The 22,546-nt window shown below is 40.7% G+C and overlaps 1 protein-coding gene across 1 annotated transcript; it reads right to left on the reverse strand.

Annotated features, from left to right (window-relative positions):
- Window positions 1-2,586: 2,586 nt before the first annotated feature.
- SRGN (serglycin) lies at window positions 2,587-20,546 on the reverse strand. Its single transcript, XM_061197544.1, has 3 exons — window positions 20,400-20,546; window positions 9,749-9,896; window positions 2,587-3,478 (listed from the first exon to the last, which is right to left on the reverse strand). Exons 1-3 carry the CDS (start codon window positions 20,473-20,475, stop codon window positions 3,247-3,249), a joined length of 456 nt encoding a protein of 151 aa, XP_061053527.1. The 5' UTR covers window positions 20,476-20,546; the 3' UTR covers window positions 2,587-3,246.
- Between the last annotated feature and the right edge of the window lie 2,000 nt (window positions 20,547-22,546).

Raw genomic sequence — 22,546 nt, forward strand, 5'->3', positions numbered from 1 at the left:
ATGGAATTGGGTGCAGAACTGTTACCAACTATCTTACCTCTGAAGATGCCACTCTATAACTTTGCCCTGCATTCCATTCTGACCTTCCTCATTATGATAATTGTACCACCTGGCTTCTGATGGCTGAACACCTCCACCTGTCCTCTATTATTTTGGGACACCCCCCCCCCATCATTCCCATTGCTATTTGTGAACCCAATTCTGTAACAACATTCTACCATCACCTCTGCCCTTTAGAGGAGAGCTACCACTGATAGCTCAGAGATGCTGTCCCTCTTACCAGCATATTCTTCATTGCTTTGGCCTTCCTTCGGAACAAAGTCATTTGGTAGGTTTTTAGGGCTTACACAAACTGTCCATTCTAGCATGCTAACTTCCTTAAACTTTTTGACCCCTTTTCCACTGCCTGCCATAGTAGTTCTAGCATTTCTACTTAAGAGGAGCTGTCACTTTTTCCAAGCTGCTAAGAGCCATTCTAGAAGCATGTCAACACCTTCTCCCGGAGTTCTTGCCAGGGTGATAAAACCTTTATCCCAGAAGAGTACTTCTGTTGCAGGAATGGGGACCCCTTCCAGGGCCCAAGAGTAGGCTCTTGTCTAACACTAAGAAGTGAATTGTCTGAGGAGATACACGTGCTGACAAAGCAAGAGACTTTATTGGGAAGGGGCACCCAGGCAGAGAGCAGCAGGGTAAGGGAACCCAGGAGAACTGCTCTGCCACATGGCCCATAGTCTCAGGGGTACTGGGGTTAGTTTCCAGGTTGTCTCTTGCCAATCATTCTGACTCAGGGTCCTTCATGGTGGTGCGCACATTGCTCAGCCAAGATGGATTCCAGCAAGAAGGATACTGGGACGTATGGACTGGCATCTCCTCTCTCCTTTGGCCTTTCCCAAATTCTTCCAGTCAGTGGTAGCTTGTCAGTGGTAAGGTCCTTCCTTATCAGGACCTCCTGTTGTAAGATAACTCATGCAAGTGTTTACTCTCATGCCTGGCCAGGGCAGGTGGTTTTGGTCATTGGTTCTCCTAGCACTTCCATATTGATAAACACTTCCTTATCCAACTTTATGTTTTTCCTCCATCCCTTGATCTAGCACTCTTAGAGTTAAGGCACATAGACACTTTCTTGGCTTCTGAGGTGCATGACAGCTAAGCTCTGCAGAAACCTTCACCTTTCCTCCTTAGCAGCCCCAACACTTTCCTGTTGGTTTATATTGTAACTTTAGTTATGGATCTGGTGGCTAGGTAGGGTGGCAGGGCAGACCTTGAGGGAGTGTGCATGTGGTCTTAAAGGGCAGAGGCTTCTTAATCATCTTCAAGCCAGAGGAAAGCATTAATTCTTAAGGAGTGGGCCTCTTCTATATATTCAGAGGGTTTGAGGAAGTCTGGGGATTCGAATTCTGAATGTATCAACCCAGATACATTTTTACCCAGAGGTCTTCATTTCTGAGGGTCCAGTATTTTCCCAGTCAGGGCCCTGATGTTGCATAACAGACTTGGCTAGCTTGGCAACTTAACATTCTTGAACTCTGCTATTCTTCTGATTATATCCTGGTCCTGGGCCTCTGCTTTTCCTGCCCTTCCACTGCAGAAGAGAGTTTCTTAATATGCTGCTGAGGAGGTCCATTAGTTTTCACATTTAGTCTTTAATTAATCATCCTTGGTCTTTCATTAATTGCCTCCAGCAAGAGCCATCCAATGTCATTGTCTCTATAATTACTACTTCCCCATATTTCTCAGATACCTCATATACCACACCCTGGTGCACTTCCTTCCACTGGTACACCATCCCAGTTCATCATCAGTGAAAGTTTGAACAATTGCAATGCTCCCTTGTGCTTGTTCTGCCCCTACAGCCAGTGATAGGGTCCTCATTGCCAGCCAGACAGTAGGTGATCCAGCTCCAAAATCCCATTTTAGCATCTGCTGTCTACCCATCCTGGCACCAACTTCCACAGGTTGGATTCTCCATAGAGCAAACTCTGAAATGAAAACTAGTGTGCAGAAAGTTCCTAAGGGAGCTCTCTCAGTGGGGAATGGAAGGAAGCAAGACTAAGTAAAGGAAGAAACTGAGCTGCAAAACAGTCCCAACAAAGCCTCAGATGACTCCTCAGGGAGGTCTGAATCTGTGATTGCCCTGCTGAATTGTTCCAAGTTCAGAGAAGGGGTCTGGCACTCATATGCCCACATCAACCAGGCATTGGGTGCAGGCTGCTGTGGGAAGAGGTGTGGCCTTGGACAAGGTGTCTCTCTTCCACAGAGGTTAATTTGAATAAGTCCTCAGTTCTGAAGAGGGGATCTAGATGGTACAGAACAGGACCCATGACAATGATGCTGACAGGCTTTTCAGAATTAAGGGGAACAGAGATGAGTATAGTATAGCCTTCAAGAAGAGGAAGTGTTTGGACAAGAGTAACCCTCTTTCTGTAGCATGATTGTTTTCTTCATCTGCTAGTTAACAGGATTTGATTCCAGTTACAAAATTTGGTCTCACTGTAAAATAACTTTACAGATATTTTGTTGATGGGAATCTAGAAACATTTGAACAAATAATTACTTCATGAACAAGAGAGCCCAGACAGCTTGACCCTTTGATTATACTTCTGCTTTAATAGAGTAATGTTTGAAAATACATAGATATCCAGGAAAAAAAGTAAAGCAGTATGAGGTATTGAGAGCACAATTGTGCTTTAATCTGGGTGTTAAGTTTCTAATTGTGACAGCAATCACACTTCTAAGCAAACGCTGTCCACTAGCTCTGCAAACACCTCCAGGGGTACTGTTAGAGCAGTTAACTTCACACTGTAAAACATGTCAAATACCCACTCTGTACATTCACTGTATGTTTCATCTGTATTTTTTCACAAAAAAAGAGGCATATCTAGATTTCATAATCAGAGTCAGCTTCCTGAAGATTTAGATATGAAATAGTGCCTGTCAATTTGTTTCTCAAACTAAATATTTTAAGAACAGTATAATTTATTCTTTAAAACAATTTTATACACATGGGGAGTCTAGTTAACTTCATAGTGATGTTGTTGAATACAATACAAAAGAAATGCAGGTATTTTCCAGGACATTAGGATAGATAAAGGAGGCTTTAAGAATTCATGAGGAAAAAAAGATAATAAAACTAAACTTCCTTTTCAGATGTTTTAAATTTTCTATAAAGCTTTTTGTCCTCAAATTAATCATTTAACCATGGTACACAAATACATTGCCTGGCATCAAGGTGGGAAACCCTCTCTTTTATATAGTAAAATCCTCTTCTGGTCCATCCTGACCCAAGTCCTGGTTGTCTGAGGGCAAATTTCTCTCCAGAGACCTAAAGTTGTAATAAAAAGCATCGTTTTCTTCTACTGGTTGGTATTCCTGTTCGATTTCACGTAGGAAGCCATTTCCAGAGCCACTTCCAGAGCCTGATCCTGAAAAATCCTCAGAAAGAGGGAAGACATCATTCAGCTTCCTGGATTTCATCATTCTGAAGCATGACAGAAAAATGGAAAAAAAAACATTAAAGTTTGAGACATGAAAAGATAATCATAATAAATTTTTTAAGATACGAAAGTAAATGTAGCCACTCAGTTGCTCAAATTTTAAGTTAAAAGTTTCCCAGTTATTTAATGTTTTAAAACAAAAAATAAGTCAGACCTTTCCACATATTTACAATACTTACTGTATCTAATTCGTTGCCTTTATCAGTTCCACATCTACTCATTGCAGATGCATATAAAAATGATAATTTTCTTATCACTAACATAGCAATCCTATATTTGGAATTTACTTAAGGGGTCATTTATTTTTTACAGAAAAGATCCCATTTTTACACTTTCTCCCACTAAAGAAAGGACACACAAGTAAGTTAGCCTAGATATATATTTTTCCTATTTTAAAAATTCTGCAAAATCTCTAATAACTTCACAGAGCTTCAACAAAGCTCACGCTTAAGAAATTCTTTGTAACAAGTCAAGCATTATATTTGCCAGCATGTTAACATTCAATCTCCTCTCTGCAAATAAGTGCATTCATTCAACTGGGTTCAGTGGGGTAGTTTGAAGTCCACTCAGCACCAAAGGACCAGAGCAATGATGCCACCCATCAGTGGCAGAATAAGGCAACAAAGCATCAGAGACAGAAGTTGAGTTTCAAAGCCTATGGGTCATTTTCTGCATGAAAATAATAAACCACAGGCCATACAACAGATTAGAGTTTCCTTCATGCCTGAATTTGATAAATATTTATCGAATATCTTATCCCTGTTCTGAGTGCCTGGGATAGAATGGGGACTGATGGATGAGGTCCCTGCTCAGAGGTTTATAACTTTGGCGGGGAGACAGACAATAAAAAGTGAATAAGTAAATCAGGAAAATATTAGGTGGGGCTAAATGTTATGCAGAGAAACAAAGTGGAATAATGTAATAGAGGGTGACCTGCTGGATAGTTTAGGCTGCGGGGTCAGGGAAAAGGAATCAGAGCCGGAAACACAGATTTGGTAGTTTCTCTCTCTCTCTCTGTCTCTTTCTCTCTCTCTGTCTCTTTCTCTCTCTCTGTCTCTCACACACACACACACACATATAGTATTTAAAGCCATGGAACAGGATGAAGTCACCCAAAAAAAGCATGCAGATACAAAAGCAGCCCATGACAGAGCTAGGGCCACCCCAACATATTAAATATTAATCACAGGAGAAAGAACAGCCAGGGAAGTAGAAGGAAACCCAAGACAAGGTGGGGCCATGGAAGCCCAGAGAAAAAAGTATTTCAGAGGAAGGGTGGTCAACTGTTTTTGAAGGCAACTGAGAAGTCAAGTGGGAATTCCCTGGCGGTTCAGTGGTTAGGACTCTGCACTTCAGTGCCAAGGGAGCAGGCTCAATCCCTAGCCGGGAAACTAAGATCCCACAAGCCATGTGGCGCAGCAAAAAAATAAATAAAAAAGAGAGAGAGAAGTCAAGTAAGCTAAACATAGAGAAGTACCAGCAGATGTGTCAACAGGAAGTCATTGTGACCTATTTGGTTTCTGTTTTTATTCTTTTGGATCACCATTCTCCCTATCCCTTCTTGCCTCCCTCCCTCCTAAACATGTACAATAACTATGACTGCTACAAACTTGAATATAGTTTTTGGATCAAATAACATGAGGAGATGGGGAACCATTAAAAATTGGGACTCCAGGGCTTCCCTGGTGGCGCAGTGGTTGAGAATCTGCCTGTCAATGCAGGGGACACGGGTTCGAGCCCTGGTCTGGGAAGATCCCACATGCTGCGGAGCAACTAAGCCTGTGAGCCACAATTACTGAGCCTGCGCGTCTGGAGCCTGTGCTCCCGCAACAAGAGAGGCCGCGACAGTGAGAGGCCCGCACACTGCGATGAAGAGTGGCCCCCGCTTGCCACAACTAGAGAAAGCCCTTGCACAGAAACGAAGACCCAACACAGCCATAAATTAATTAATTAATTAATTAATTAAAAAAAAAAATTGGGACTCCTGCTCTCCTTTGCTTTGTGAATCAGAAGTGGGGGGTGGGAAAGAGGGATAGTTAAAATGTTTTAAAAACTTTAAGCTCCCTCGGAACTTTTGCCAGTGTGGAGGAAAATAAAAAAGAACTTAAATTGGGAATTCCCTGGCAGTCCAGTGGTTAGGACTCCACGCTTTCACTGCCGAGGGCCCAGGTTCAATTAAAAAAAAAAAAAAGAACTTAAATTTTTTAAAAAAGTAAGTGCTTCTACCAAGCACTCTGGGTGAAGGTAGACCCAGAAGGGGTTGAGGAGAGGAAAGGGGAGATAGAAAGCATCGGCAACCCTATCAGGAAGTGTTACTGTGAAGAGGAGCAGAGAATGGGGCAACAGCTGGGAAGGATGCAGAGTCAAAGAGGGGATTTTACCTAAATGTAGGCAATACTAGAGAATGTCTGCATACTGATGAGAAGAAGATGCTGGGTTCAGAGGGTTAACTGCAGAATTAAAGTCCTGGAGAAGGTGCATAGGGATAGGATGCCCAGCACAAGGAGGGGTGGCCTTAGAAGCTGCCACAGTCAGAGTACAGTCAAGAAACTTATCTAAATATTTAAGACAGGGAATTGCTTACACATGAGATGGAAGAGAAGCAAAGCCAAATAGGGAATAATAAGGAAACCCAGAGATGAGGAACAGCAAGAAAATATTTCCCTCCCTGGGCTAGAGGGACAGTGGAGGAGGTGGTACTACCTGAGCCCAGGGACCAAGAGCATCTGGTGGAAGCTGAAGCCATGGATGAGACACAGCCCTGCCAGAGGCGCCACCCAAGGCAGGAATGAGAAGAAACATCCTTGTCTCTCCCTGCCGCCCACGCTGACCAGTCTCCCTTCCAGGCATCCCACTGGCCAAACTCAGCCACAGATCTGGGAACCTGAGAAATGTAGACCATAGGGATCAGCCCTCACCACCCCACCCAATACAGAGCAGGGAGATGGAAGGAGAAGAAATGGATCTGAGAGGAAAAGTGTCCAAGACTGTCACAGAAGCAGGGGCTGTGCATCCATATTAACAGGAGTGCCAGAGCAAGAAGGAAAGTTGCTGGCTGAGGAAAGGGAAGATCCTAGAGATTTTTTTTTTAGTTTTTTTTTTTAGTTGAGGTAGAGTTGATTTACAATATTATATACACTTCAGGTGTACAACATAGTGATTCACAATTTTAAAGGTTATATTCCATTTATAGTTATTATAAAATATTGGCTATATTCCCTGTGTTGTACAATACATCCTTGTAGATTATTTATTTATTTTTATTTATTTATTTTTGGCTGCGATGGGTCTTCCTTGCTGTGCGTGGACTTTCTACAGTTGGCGCGAACCGGGGCTACTCTTCATTGCGGTGCACGGGCTTCTCATTGCGGGGGCTTCTCTTGTTGCAGAGCACGGGCTCTAGGCTCACAGGCTCAGTAGTTGTGGCACACGGGCTTAGTTGCTCTGCGGCATGTGGGATCTTCCCGGAACAGGGCTCGAACCCGCGTCCCCTGCATTGGCAGGCGGATTCTTAACCACTGCGCCACCAGGAAAGCCCGATTATTTATTTTATTCACAGTAGTTTGTACCTCTTAATCCCCTGCCCCAGCTTGCCCCTCCCCCTTCCTTCTCCCCACTGGTAACCACTGGTTTGTTCTCTATATCTGTGTGTCTGTTTCTTTTTTGTTATATTCACAAGTTTGTTTTATTTTTTAGATTCCACATATAAGTGATATCATACAGTATTTGTCTTCTCTGACTTATTTCACTGAGCATAATACCCTCCAAGTCCATCCATGTTGCTGCAAATGGCAAAATTTCATTCTTTTTTATGGCTGAGTAGTATTCCAATGTGTGTGTGTGTGTGTGTGTGTATCACATCTTCTTTATCCATTCATCTACTGATGGACACTTAGATTGCTTCCATATCTTGGCTATTATAAATAATGCTGCTATGAACATTGGGGTACATATATCTTTTCAAATTAGTGTTTTCATTTTCTTTGGACATATACCCAGGAGTACAATTGCAGGATCATATGGTAACTCTATTTTTAGTTTTCTGAGGAACCTCCACACTGTTTTGTACAGTGGTTGCACCAATTTACATTCCCATTAACAATGTACAAGGGTCCCCTTTTCTCTACATCCTCGCCAGCAATTTGTTATTTGTGATCTTTTTGATGACAGCCATTCTGACAGGTGGGAGGTGATATTCATTGTGGTTTTAATTTGCATTTCTCTGGTGATTAGCGATGTTGAGCATCTTTTCATGTGCCTGTTGTCTAACTGGATGTCTTCTTTGGAAAAATGTCTATTCATATCTTCTGCCCAGTTTTTAATCGGGATGTTTGTTTTGTTGATGTTGAGTTGTATGAGCTGTTTATATACTTTAGATATTAACCCCTTATTAGTCATATCACTTGCAAATATTTTCTCCCATTCAGTAGGTTGTCCTTTTGTTTGTCGATGGTTTCCCTTGCTGTGCAAAAGCTTTTAAGTTTAATTAGGTCCCATTTGTTTATTTTTGCTTTTGTTTCCTTTGCCTTAGGACACGGATCCAAAAAAACATTGCTACAATTTATGTCAAAGAGTGTGGAAGATCATAGAGATTTGAGGAGGGAAGAAATAGTGTAAAATATTTGTTTTGGAGGACTTGCGTTGTTCCTCTAATATCTTAGATTTAAATGAATTACTGTTGAAATCCGTGACTTAAAATAATGGAGGATGCTGTAATATCACGTTCAAGCTTTATGCCGTGGATCTAAAAGCACAGGGTTGCAGAGTTGCATTTTGAGGATGGTGATGACATAATTTCAGTGATGAAGGGGGTTACCAGGATCCCCAAAGTGATGATAGGCTTACCTGGTTTGGGCATGATGATTTATGTGGCTTTCAGGGGAGTGATTTTCTATTTAAGCCTGAAGATTAAAACTTTTATGATAATTCTTTTCATAATGTATCTTTGCTACATATAATTTTGATATTCATTGAAATAATGGGTTTTAATACAATTCCATTTTTGTTACTTATGAATTCCTATTGGATCTTTTTTGCAAGTATAAGGCAGGTTTTATTTGATCAAGAAGAGTTTTGGACTTATGGACACCAAGGGGGGAAGTGGGGGGGGGGATGAAGTGGGAGATTGCGGTTGACATTTATACACTAATATGTATAAAATAGATAATAAGAACCTGCTGTATAAAAAATAAATTAATTTAATTTAATTTTAAAAAAAGAAGAGTTTTGACTTTCTTTTTTATGAATCATGGCCACTTATTCTTCCTTTCCCTAATTTCTTTTTTTTTATCACTACTATCTAAACGGAACATTTTTATCACCCCTCAAAAATCTTGTATCTGATAGCAGTCACTCTTTATTCCTCCCTCCCTCACAGCCCCTGGCAACCACTACTTTATTTCTGTCTCTATGGATTTGCCTATTCTGGACATTTCACATAAATGGAATCATACAATATGTGGCTTTTTGTGTCTGGTTTCCTTCACTTTGCATAATGTTTTCAGGATTCATCCATGTTGTAGCATTTATCAGTACCTCCTTCTTTCTTATGGCCAAATAATATTCCACTTAAGGGATGTACCACATTTTGTTTATCCATTCAGGTGATAGACTCCTATTGGATTTTAATATAAATATACAATGTGCTCTATTTACATTAATAAAATAATGTTCAATCATTTTCAATACCTATTGGTGAAAAGTATTCAATTTTTGTTTCTGCCACAAGAAAAAGACCTTGTAAAAATATAGGTGAATAGGGACTTCCCTGGTGGCGCAGTGGTTAAGAATCTGCCTGCCAGTGCAGGAGACACGGGTTCTATCCCTGGTCTGGGAAGATCCCACATGCCGCAGAGCAACTAAGCCCGCGCTCCGCAACTACTCAGCCCACATGCCTAGAGCCCATGCTCCGCAACAAAAGAAACCACCACAGTGAGAAGCTCGCGCACCGCAACGAAGAGTAGCCCCGACTCTCAGCAACTAGAGAAAGCCCACGCGCAGCAGCAAAGACCCAACGCAGCCAAAAATAAATAAATTTTAAAAAATAAATAAAATTCTTAAAAAGGTAGGTGAATCATGTATTCTTGTGCATCTCATATACCAGTAAATACAGTACAGTTTTACCCTGTACTGTGCAGTGAAAACCTAACCATGGAAGCAAGAGCCTGAAGAAAAACACTCTTGGCAACCCTCCCACCTCCATGCCAAGATCTCAGCAGCAGATGGTGAAAGTAAAATCAAGAAAGTCCACTTACGAAAAAGGGTCAGTCCTTGGAGATAGGATTCTGTTGGATTCACCTGGAAGTAGATCGAACTCTGGTCCCTTTTCATCAATGCAGTTTGCAGAATTGCTCTCAGGATTGCAGCGTACCCACTGGTATCTGGCTCTCCGCACAGGAGAACCTGCCCAAACAAGGAACCCACGTGGTCAATAAATGTCTCTTACACAGCTTCTAATCACTCTGTCCCTAAGATAATTTTAATTAAATAGATTCTAAATTTTGTAGGTAAGGTGTGGACAGGTTTTATGATCATTAATATCACAGGAGCACCCACTATTTGCTAGCCCTTTATACACACCATTTGTCCTTCTCACAACACCCCTCTAAAGTAGCCTAGAGTTTTAGGTTAGAACAGGCTTTGGCAATTAGCTGCCTGGAGTGAAGTCCCAGCTCTGCTACTGGTGAGCTGTGAAACCTTAACCTCCCCAAGCCCCCACCAGAAAACTGAGGTACTAAGAGTGTCTCTTTTTCGTAAGCTGGTCACAAAAATTAAATGAGAAAATGCATGTAAAGATCTTAACACAGTGCCAGGTACACAGTAAACACTTGATAATATTAACTATCATTATCTTTGTACTATTATTTCCATTTTATACAAAGGAAAACTGAGGCTGCACAGGTACTAAGTAGAGGACCCAGGATTCAAACCTGTATCTGACCCCAAATCCTGACTGTTCTGGTAGAGATGAGTCGAATCATGCTCAGAAAGGTTAAGGAATGTACCAATTAGTACCCGAGATACTACAGAGCCCTAGTTCTTTAGGGCCATTCTTGGGTATTGAAAAGAAATTCTCGGGTATTCTTGGGAATGAAAAGTAGGTTAAAAACTTGGCCTCTTTCTTTGCCCTCACATCTAGTCAGAGATTTCAAAAATCAAGGCTCCTCTATTCACAAAAGCTGGTCTGTCACAGTCTCTTTTAATGTCTATGCAAAAGGCTCCATATCTTGTGTTAAGAGGTTATATAGGAGATCACTTATTAATTCATGAAATAAATTCTTCATTCCTCAGTCCAGCAAGGATGGAAGCCTGGTGGTGAGAAATACTTCACCAACCTTCCAAAGGTTCATCTCCCCACCCCAAATATAAACTTGATTCACACAAGTGCAACTAATAATAACCTAACCTGAAGGGGCACATCTAAAATTCTTGAAAAGCAGGAAAGGTAGTTTTGTTAAGGGAATCACTGACCGAAACCACCTGCCCTGGCCAGGCATGAGAGTAACCACTTGCATGAGTTGTCTTACAACAGGAGGTCCTGGTAAGGAACATAGAACTGACAAGCTACCACCAATGGGAAGAATTCAGGAAAGGTCAAAAGCAGAGAAGAGACACCAGTCCATATGTCCTACCAACCTCCCAGAATCCTTCTCGCTGGAATCCATCTTGGCTGAGAGATGCCCTTGCCACCAGGAAGGACCCTGAGTCAGAATGATTGGCCAGAGACAACCCGGAAACTAACCTCATTAACATAAAACCTGAGACTGCGAGCCACATGGCAGAGCAGTTCTCCTGGGTCCCCTTACCCTGCTGCTCTCCACCTGGGTGCCCCTTCCCAATAAAGTCTCTTGCTTTGTCAGCACATGTGTCTCCTTGGACAATTCATTTCTAAGTGTTAGACAAGAGCCCATTCTCGGGCCCTGGAAGGGGTCCCCCTTCCTGCAACAGTTTTAAAGCCCAGCACGTTATTGTTCTGTACAGATTGAGATGCACATGATGACAACTATTTAAGAAAACAAAATAAAATAAAATGAAAAACAGTGTTGTGGATAATCACTGCAATATTTTTTGCGATAGCAAAGATTGGAAAATTAAATGTTAATGAATTAAGGCACAGCCTGCAGTACTATACAGCTATTAAAAGAATGAGGCAGTTCTCTGGGTACTGATATAGAATAATTTCCAAGGGGTGTGTGTGTGGTTTTTTTTTTTTTTTTGGCCATGCTATGTGGCTTGCAAGAACTTAGTTCCCCGACCAGGGATTTGAACACTCCCTCGGCAGTGAAAGCCTGGAGTCCTAACTACTGGACCGCGAAGGAATTCCCTCCAAGGTATATTATTAAGTTAAAAAAAGTAAAGAACACTATGAATTGTTTGTTACCATTTGTGTGTGTTTGTGTTTTTTCACACTATATTTGCATGTATGCTTACATGCACAGAACATCTCTGAAAAGATACACAGCAAACTGATCATCTTTGTGGAGGGAATTGGTGGCTGGAAGACAGTGGAAGGAAGAGCATTGACTTTTCACTGCATATCCTTTTGAACCTTTAGATTTTTGAGCCATATGTATGTATTATCTATTCAAAATTATTTTTATTTTTTGACAGCTTTCTTAAGGTGGACTTGACATTCAATAAGCTGTGCATATTTTTTTTTATTTATTTATTTTTTTAAAATATTGGCTCAGGAGTAAAGGAATCATGTCTTGTTTCTGAAAATCTGGATGGAAAGCACATTGTGTTCTTTTTTTTTTTAATTTTTATTTATTTATTTAATTTATTTTTGGCTGTGTTGGGTCTTCGTTTCTGCGCGAGGGCTTTCTCTAGTTGCGGCGAGCGGGGGCCACTCTTCATCGCGGTGCGCGGGCCTCTCACTATCGCGGCCTCTCTTGTTGCGGAGCACGGGCTCCAGACGCGCAGGCTCAGTAGTTGTGGCTCACGGGCCCACTTGCTCCGCGGCATGTGGGATCTTCCCAGACCAGGGCTCGAACCCGTGTCCCCTGCATTGGCAGGCAGACTCTCAACCACTGCGCCACCAGGGAAGCCCAAACTGTGCATATTTAAAGTGCATAATTTGTTTCAACAAATGGATACACCGTGGAACCATCACCACAATCAAGGGTATGAACATATTCAACATCCCCCAGAGTTTCCTTGTGCCCCTTTGTGATCCTGCCCTTCTCCCTCCCTCCTCCTGACTCTCCCCCCTCAACCATCAATCTACTTACTGTCATTATAAATTAGTTTGCATTTTCTAGAATTTTATGTAAATGGATACATACAGCAACTTGTCAATGGTTTCCTGACTCTAACTCAGGGTCCAGAGGGCTCTCTACCTTTTATAGTACTCTCTCCTAGAAATGGAGAGTTTATTTAGATATTCCTTACATCTAGACTGCTTTTGTTGCAATTTTTAATAACGTTTATCTTAGAAAAGGAATGTGCGTTCATTATAGAAAATTTTGAAAAATGTAGCAAACAAACAAAAAAAGTTACTCCTAATCTCATTACCCAGCCCTCCCAAAGACCATAAGTTCTGGAGTTTTGCTTTTTTTCCCTCTGGGTATCTGTATTTCTAGGAGAGTATGCACAAGTTGTGTCCTGTTCTCAACTATCAGAGGTTAAAAAGTGAAGCCTCTACTGAGGTCAAATTCACTTTACATCTTAATGGGATGGCCAAGGACTTTGTTCTTAAAAGATTGCAGAACCACAGAACTTTTGCAAAATGTCCTCTTTCCTCATGAATCTCTGTTATGTCTGTTTACACTCAACTTTGTCCTAGCTAATATTTCGGATTAATTTTATAAATACAGCATTGCTAAGTTATTACATCATTAAGATATACATTATATACATATATATGGAGAGAGAGAGAGAGAGGGAAAATATATAAAGAATTCATGATGCTGTTCACCTTAGTATTATTTAAAATAGGGAAACAGGAAATAACTAAATAATCAAAACAAGAGAAAATACTCAGATTAATTATGAGGCATTCATATGAGAGAATATTAAACAAATGGGAAAAAAGCAGTAGTTATGGAAAAGACTATGTAGCATCATAGGAAAATCTATGTTCAAAAATGAATTTAAAAAAAGCAGAGGGGACTTCCCTGGTGGTCCAGTGGTTAAGAATGCGCCTTCCAATGCAGGGGACTCGGGTTCGATCCCTGGTCAGGGAACTAAGATCCCACATGCCGCGGGGCAACTAAGCCCGCGCGCCGCAGCTATGAGCCCACAAGCCACAACTAGAGAGCCCTTGTGCCACAACTACTGAGCCCACGCGTGCTGGAGCCTTGTGCCACCACTAGAGAGGAGTCCGTGTGCCACACGAAAGATCCTGTGTGCTGCAACTAAAACCTGATACAGCCAAAAATAAATAAATAAATATTTTTTAAAAAGCAGAATACCACTCTATGCATAATAGTTGTTAATGCAACTACATAAATAGATATCAGGGGGGTGAGGAATGGGAGGAAATACACAGAAATAACTATAGTGGTAGACTCTGGTGATTTCTTTTCTCACTTTGTTTTCTAAATTGCTGTAATAAACAATATTCTTTTAAAAATATAAACAAAACAAAGACTCTAATGTAGAAAGTAAATGTTCTCCCATTGTTTTCCTTCTTTCTTTCTGTCTGTCTTACTTTCATTCATTCGTTCTTTTAGAACTACTATTCTATCACAATCTTCCCCATAGTTCCTGAATATAGCTTACAATTTCTGGTCTGGGACGCTAGTCATCCAGAATGGGTTAGCTCTGTCACTGCTTGGAGGCAGGAGGTAAGGCTTGACATCAACTTGTGATGTCAAGTTGACATCACAATGTCTCCCCCTTACTAGCTGGGTAACCTTAACCTCCCTGTACCTCAATTTCCTCATCCATAAAATGGGGACAGTAGTAGCTGTAATAATGAGATATAAATATTAGGCTCATAGAATAGTACCTAGCACCATGGTCAGAGCTCTTTATTTATTTAAATTAATCTCTCCCTTTTCTTTTTTTTTTAACATTTATTTGTTTATTTATTTTGGCTGCACTGGGTCTTGTTTGCGGCACGCAGGATCTTCCTTGTGGCATGCGGGATCTTTGTTGCAGCATGCGGACTTCTTAGTTGCGGCATGTGAACTCTTAGTTGAGGCAGGCATGGGAGATCTAGTTCCCCGACCAGGGATCGAACCCGGGCCCCCTGCATTGGGAGCACGGAGTCTTAACCACTGGACCACCAGGGAAGTCCCGTCAGAGCTCTTTAAATGCTAGTATCTCTGATGAGGAGGAGGATGACAATGACCTATCGACCTATCTCTGATAGTGAACAGCTTGTAGAGAGACCAAATTTAAATTCCTGTTCCACCACAGTATCCCATAATAGTATCCCAAAGAGTTCCTGTTTAAACAAGATAGTAGTATCTGAAACATCTAGCACAAGCTTTTGCACATGGTAGGTATTTAATACATTTTAGCTCCTTCTCCTCTGATTCTTTCTTGAAGAAGCTTAAGCTTGGCATCTAATGAATTATTACTGAGAAGCGTCATCATTGTGAGTCAGGTAAAAATTCAACATCTGCTCCAGCAGAGGGCGATGTCTTCACACCCCATGCCGTCTAGACCAGCGCGGTCCAATAGAAACAAGAGGAACCATCCGTACACGTATGGAATTTTCAATGTTACAACAGCCATATTTTAAAAAGTAAAAAACAGGTGACATTAATTTGAAAATATTTTACTTAAACAAATATATTCAAATATTGTCACTTAACATATTATAAGTTATTAATGGATATTTTACACTTTTTTTCATCCTAAGATTTCAAATCTGGTGTGTATTTTGCACTTACACCATACCTTATTTTGGACTCGCCACATTTCACACATTTCAAGTGCTTAGTAGCCACAAGAAGCCCGTGGCTACCATTTCAGACAGAGCAGGTCTAGACATTCTTCTCTACTGTCGCGGATGGCTGAATATCAAACCAAGTGAGTGCTTGCATAGATAAGAAGTTAAACAGAAAAGTAAAACTAATAGTTTAATGAGGAAGCATCTAAGTGAAAGATCTCATCTTTTCACTGGTGTAAGAAACACAACTCTGGTAAATTAGAAAACTTCTAAAATACAAATTCCCTCTAGAGTTTAGAATCTCAGCTTTTAAAATTTATAAAGAGGCGTTTCTTTTTTTGGGTGACGAAAATGTTCTAAAATAGACTATGGTGATGGTTGCACATATCTGTGAATATACTAAAAAACCATCGATGTACACTTTAAATGGGTGAATTGTATGGTATATGAAATCTATCTCAATAAAGCTGTTCCAAAATTTATAAAGAAATCAAAGATAGAAGTCCACCTCCCCCACAGAAATGTTTATCTAGTTTGGGACTGGTGATTTTATTTTTTTAATTTAAAAATGTTTTATTGGGGGGGCTTCCCTGGTGGCCCAGTGGTTGGGAATCTGCCTGCCAACGCAGGGGACACGGGTTCGAGCCCTGGTCTGGGAGGATCCCACATGCCGCGGAGCAACTGGGCCCGTGAGCCACAATTACTGAGCCTGAGCGTCTGGAGCCTGTGCTCCGCAACAAGAGAGGCCGCGATAATGAGAGGCCCGCGCACCGCGATGAAGAGTGGCCCCCGCTTGCCACAACTAGAGAAAGCCCTCGCACAGAAACAAGGACCCAACACAGCCATAAATAAATTAATTCATTGGAAAAAAAAAAAATGAAATCATTTAAAAAAAAGTTTTATTGGTATGTATGTAACATAGCACACAATCACTCTTCTAAAATGTAAAATTCAGTGGTTTTTAGCATATTCATAGGTATGTGCAACTATCACCACAAATTTAGAACAATTTTATCATCACAGAGAAATCCCCTATCCTTTAGCTAGCCAGCTCCTGTATCTCATGCTTCTCATCCCTAAGTAACCACTAATCAATCTACTTTTTATCTCTATATTTTTAAGCAAGTTGGACATTTCATATAAATAAAATCATATTAGGTGTTTTCTTAATATTTATTTATTTATTTTTATTTTTGGCTGCGTCGGGACTTAGCTGCGGCACGCAGGATCTTTCGTTGCGGTGCAGGGGCTTCTCTCTAGTTGTGGTGGGCCGGCTCCAGAGCGTGTGGGCTTAGTTGCTCCACGGCATGTGGGATCTTAGTTCCCCGACCAGGGTTTGAACCCACCTCCCCTGCATTGGAAGGCAGACTCTTAACCACTGGACCACCAGGGAAGTCCAGAGGTGGTTTTTTGTTTTTTTTTTTAAGTATAGTTGACCTAATATACTATGTTAGTTTCAGGTGCATAACATAATGGTCCTGTATTGCTATACATTATAAAATGATCAACACAGACTGGGGATTTTAAATCTGCTTTAAAATAAAGAACATGGTTACAGATACCAAGTTCCTGACATATTTATTCAAGGGTGTTGGCAGAATGTGAAAATTCAATAGTTCCAGCCCCCGATGTGTGGGAGTATCTTGATTCTATCTTGCTTGAGGGAAATCTTAAGATTACCGTAATTTAAAAAATAAAAGGGAGTATGCTCATGGACAGAAAAATTATCTTCCTAAGAGGCCCCACTTACAGATCTCCTGGTTAATTTTGTAATGGATTCAAGGGAGAAGAATGTTTTTTATTTACAATCACTTCCCTCACTGCCCATCCCCGCCTTTTTTCTGACTGCCTCTGTCTCTCTCTGTCTCTGTCTTTGCCCCTATTTCTTTCACACATACACACAGAGTCACTAGTCCTGCTTTAGCAAAATACTTTCTATGAGTAAACATTACCAGAGCAAATAACGTACCCCAGTAATATCGTATTGTAATATCAATTTTTCCCCAACATCATCTCAATTTACTGATTTCCTATTCTTAATGGAGACTTGCTGCAAGTGTGCTAGAAAAATTTAAGCAGAAACTGCCATGTTGTGGGGAGGGGGGGAGGGAGACCATTTCATTCATTGTTTGGTGGCATTCAAACAGACATCACCATCTAAGCTGGAGCTGCTTCCTACTGGCCAGTCAATTCCACAAGATGAATAAAGTTCCCCCACCCTCACATGGTTTGACAAGCTATAAAAAGTTCCAAGTTTACTTTCAATTTCTCCCTCTCTGTCCCTCAACTCAGTGGTTTTTGTAGCAAGGGCTAGAGTCAAAACAAGGTTGTTTTAAATAAAGAAAATCTCTAATCCACCTAGAATACAGCTAAATTGCAGTAGAAAATTAACTCTGAACTTGAAATCAGATGACCAGCTCTGCCATTGATTAGTTGGAATGGGCCTTGGGCAAGTCTCATAAATTTTTTGCAAGAGGTTGGTGTAAAGAACAAATGAGATGATGAATGTAAGATCCAATTTTCCCCTCTATAAATTGGTGTTAATTCCTCCTCCCAGGGAATGTAATGATCGTTTACCCGAGAATGGATGTGAATCACTTCACAGTCAAACAGCAGTGCACATAGATGGAATCAATATCATTCGTGATCTCAGAGGCAGTGTAGAGTGGAAACATATTCTGGCAATGACCCCCTTGGCCACACCTGCTCATGGATTTTCCATTTTCCCTCTTTATGGGCATCTTTTAAAAAGAGAGGCAATAAAAGAGTAGGAGTCACAGGCCTCATCAATAATCCCCTGGAGCTCTACATTAAATTGATTAGCCATCTGTCCTCTCCAGGGTCTCCCACACATTGCCAAACTTCCATCTCTTTGCACTTGGTAGACATACTTTTACAGCATGTCTTTACTTCAGCTTCGCTTATAGTCACTGATATGGGCTGAATTGTGTCCCTCCAATTCAATGTGTTGAAGTTCTAACCCCCAGTACCTCAGAATGGGACTGTATTTGGAGATAGGGCCTTGAAAGAGATAATTAAGACATAGTGAGGTCATACGGATTAGCCCTAGTCCAGTATGGCTGGTTTCCTTATAAGAAGAGGAGATTGGGACATAGACACACGCAAAGAACCATGTAAAGACAGAGACAAGACGGCCATCTACAAGCTGAGGAGAGAAGCTTCAGAATGAAACTAACCCTGCTGACACCTTGATCTTGGACTTCTAGCCTCCAGAACTGTGAGGAAATAAATTCCTGTTGTTTAAGCCACCCGGTCTGTGGTACTTTGTTATGGCAGCCCTAGCAAACTAATACAATAACCTAAGATGTTTTGTTTCAGTAAAAACAAGCCAAAAGCCTAGTGCATTTGATGAGTTCAGTCAAATCAATGGGTTAAGAAAAAAAAAGTTTTTAAGTGGGGAAAGAATGCTACAGAATTATATCTGGCATCACATAGAAGTATGATGAAATAGTGACCTCTTTGCAGCCTTGAGCTGATGTCACTCACACATGCAGCTGTGGGTGGACATCTATTTCCCTTCTTATTCAGATGTGAACACTAACCCTTGATTCCAATACCAACTGCACTTCTCCTTTGGAAACTCCCTAGTTTTTCAGTCCATTCCTTCTCTCTTTTTTGGTTCCTTTCCCAACAAAGAGCTAAACCTACCTGGTGATGGACATAAATACTAGTACTTTATAAAATTTTATAATAGTTTCTTCACTACATACTGAAGAATACCTATTACATAAAGAATGCTTTTGTTTTCATTTTAGTTTTCCCTATTGAATCTTAGTGGGGAATGTGACATTTCTGGGAAATTTTGAAGATGTAAAGACTCACGGAGCTCTGGTCAGGGTAGACCCAGCACCAACAGGTCACTCAAGTCTGTGCTACAAACATGGACCTGACTGCCTGGATCTTGTCAGAACACATGAGGGAATTATTTCATCTGAAATAATGAAGGTTTTCTGAAGGTTTTCCCTAAAAGATCCAAGTAAAGCCTGTTCCTTACATTCAACAATGTTTTATACCTTAAAAAATAAATAGACTAATGGAAAAGTTTCAGCAACATTATTTGCTGGTTTTTTCTTCAATAATTGCATAACAAGAAGAAAGTGATTTTATAAATTTCCAATACATAATGAATGTATCTGAGATCATGTGTACAATTTCATTTCCACCAGAAGTAAAAACAAGACAACTAGAAGTAACTTCGAAGAAACAAATCCAGGATATGTGCAATCACCATGACTCAATATTTCCTTTACGATTTGGAGGAACTTAGTGTTTTTCTACTATAAATTCTCCCATCTACTTATCAGGCCATGACTTTCTGCCTTATTCAGACATGATCGCTTATTTACCAAAGGAGAAGAAATTGTATTTTTCCTACAAACTGATCGTTTTCATTTTCTTAGTCATTAAAGGTTTTAAGTTGTTTCATTCTGACTAAACAACCCTAAATGATAGACCTAATAAGAAATTTCCAAATGTGATGTTTCTCTGAGCAACAACACAATTACTAAAATTCTTTGGTCTCTCTTTAAAATCTGAGATGGTTTTCATTAACTATGTCTAAATATAATTGAATTTTCACTAAGAACCAAGTTTAAAAAAGGAGAAAAAATACACGCAAATTTACTCTGATTTTAAAAATAGTATTTCCCAGTGTCACAATAATTATGACACTACCATATTATGTTAAAACTTGGTATTGATGTAGACACTTAGGGGGTAGGTCATTTTCTATATTCCTTTCTTAAGCGTTTAATAATTTATAAACCATTTTCATCTGACAATAAAATAGTTTGCATTTCAATCATTTTAAGAACTTATAAGGCCACACCTGCCTCAGAGTTTAACTTTTTTTGGTACCAAACTTAACCAATCTCACACTAAGGAGTTCAGCTACCCCAAATCCTTTTTTTTTTTTTTTTTTTCTTTTTTTGGCCTCCTTTCCCACAGTAGAATACATTCCGTACCTTAAAGTGAATATAAATTTGTGTGGACCCCAGGACTTACAAGGAAGATTATAGGGGGACAAGATTCCTGGGTCTTACCTTGAACTGAAGAACCCAAAATCAGGATGAAGGCAAGAGCCAGGACAAGCCTACTGTACTGGAGGAGCACCTGCATGGTGACCACCTTGCTTCAGCTCCACCGTCTGCACGCCAACCTCACGACAGGGAAGTGTAGCAGGGTGCTCTCTGTCCCTTTTAGAAAAGGTTCCAAAACCTCAAACCCTGCCCAGAACACACGTCACAGTTTCCTGAACAAATAGAAAGAAATCCACATCAAACCCCAGAAAGATTTAGAAAAAAAAAAAAAAGGCAGAAAAATAACTATTCATACCCATTATGAAACTGCAGTGGACTCTCCCCAGGTCTGCTTTTTCAAAAGTTTTGTTGTTTGCCACTTGCTGAGTAGAATCAGCATTCTACTGATTGTTTTTTCTTTCTTTGGTAACAGACACTTTTTTTCTTTCTTCAGGTAACAATCTAAACACGAGATTGCTAACATTAAGAGCCCACTGCACAGTTGATGAGATAAGGGAGCTAGATGCTGCCATGCTGCCTTTTCATCACTGATGCCCTTCAACATAAAATATTCTTAATTTTCTTTTTCAACAGGAGTAGCATAACTCACTGAGCCAAGCTCAAGAAGTGAAACTTCAAAGCTGAGTTTTAATCTACAAGAAAGTGTTGTCAGATTTCAGATGAGCAGTTTCTTCTTATTGGACTCAGTTTCTCCCACTGGCTCACCAGCTTTCCCTCTGCCTCAAGAATCTAGTGAGGATTTTCGGTTACAAAGAACTGGGTAAAACAGAAAAATGATTTTGCAGTCCTCTGCTCCTTCACACCAAGTATTTCTTATGATTTCATAAGAAATACTTTCATTTTTTTCTCCTGGTAAAACTTTTCAACTTGACTTTTGGTCCTCTGGCCTTGAGTAAGCCGGAAATCAAAAACAAGGGGAGGTTGTCCTGTCAGTGGGCTGCTGGACCTCAGAAAATACAAAAAAACAAAGTAAAGGAACAGCATTTTCCCCATGTCCTGGGGATTGTGTGCTGACTGAGGCCTGAGGAACACGAGGTAGAGGCTCCTTATTAAAGTCACATAATAAACACAACAGTTTATCACACGCCCTTGTCCTTGGGGCATGTACTTTTCCCTTACTTCCAGTCAAGATTCAACCTCTCTCCATTTCAACACGTCTAACCCTACAATGCCCACTTTCCATTTTCATCCTCACTCTGGCCTGTCCTTTGACAGGAGGGAGGAGTTTCCCTTCCCTTGTTCTCGCCTTCCTGCTGATTCCTTCACCATTTCCTGCTAAGGATGGGCCTCAGGATCTAATCGCTGAGTAGCTGTGGTGAAAGTCCACAAAGGCTACAAAGAATGCACATTTTGACCCTCCTCAGAACCAGCTGGACGTGTGTACCGGGACTCCTCCGAGTGCAGAAACCAACTCCCAAACTCCCAAACCCAGTGAGTTCCCCCACCATGGAATATTGGTTTCAGCTTGAAATAACAACCCTCACCTTTGGTCCCTTTTAATCCTATCCCCCAATTTAAAACCCTGGCACCAAAACAATAATCCCTGTCAATAGCTTCAACAAGGCTGCTGCAACGCCTCAGATCTGATTAGAGCTTGTGCTTTAAGATGGTAATTTTGGAGGCTCTTCCCATTTGAGTACTTTATTTTTTTAATTCTCTGGGTCGTGGTGATTTTTTTAAAAACATTTGCAGCATTCATAAGCATTTACTCTGCTTCCGCTACACTGACAATCAAGTTTCTTTTTCCAAATGGTCTTCCTCCAGCTTCATTTCCCTAGTCCTCTTCAAACTGTGGAGGAGCAGGACGTATCCCTAAACCTCAACCTCTACAATAAGTTTTCCGTATTTTTAAAAGACAAATTCCATTCTAGACTTACTCCTTCATTCACCAGGCAACCATAAATGCACCTACTTTACTTCACACTCAGTTGATTTGCCTGTAAAATGGGTATCCTTAAGCCTTAATGGTCATCCTGGAACAGGACAGAAATCAGTTCCTTGTTGTCTAAAAGTGTAACTACCCCCCTGCCCCAAAGCAATGTAAACATTGCCTTTCACCAGCTATTGGTATCAGGGTGGCCTTTGGAAAAGGGGGATCTGTTTGGAGCACTTGAACCTCCCCAGAATCACGAGTCAGCAGAACAGTTCTT

The sequence above is a fragment of the Eubalaena glacialis genome, chromosome 1 (genome assembly GCF_028564815.1).
Source record: "Eubalaena glacialis isolate mEubGla1 chromosome 1, mEubGla1.1.hap2.+ XY, whole genome shotgun sequence".
Taxonomy (NCBI): domain Eukaryota; kingdom Metazoa; phylum Chordata; class Mammalia; order Artiodactyla; family Balaenidae; genus Eubalaena; species Eubalaena glacialis.

Coding starts and splice junctions, on each gene's coding strand:
- SRGN (XM_061197544.1), bottom strand. CDS start 20,475: ATGCAGGTGCTCCTCCAGTACAGTAGGCTTGTCCTGGCTCTTGCCTTC. Junction 9,897..20,399: donor TTTGGGTTCTTCAGTTCAAG/GTAAGACCCAGG, acceptor TTGTTTGGGCAG/GTTCTCCTGTGCGGAGAGCC. Junction 3,479..9,748: donor CCAAGGACTGACCCTTTTTC/GTAAGTGGACTT, acceptor GTCATGCTTCAG/AATGATGAAATCCAGGAAGC.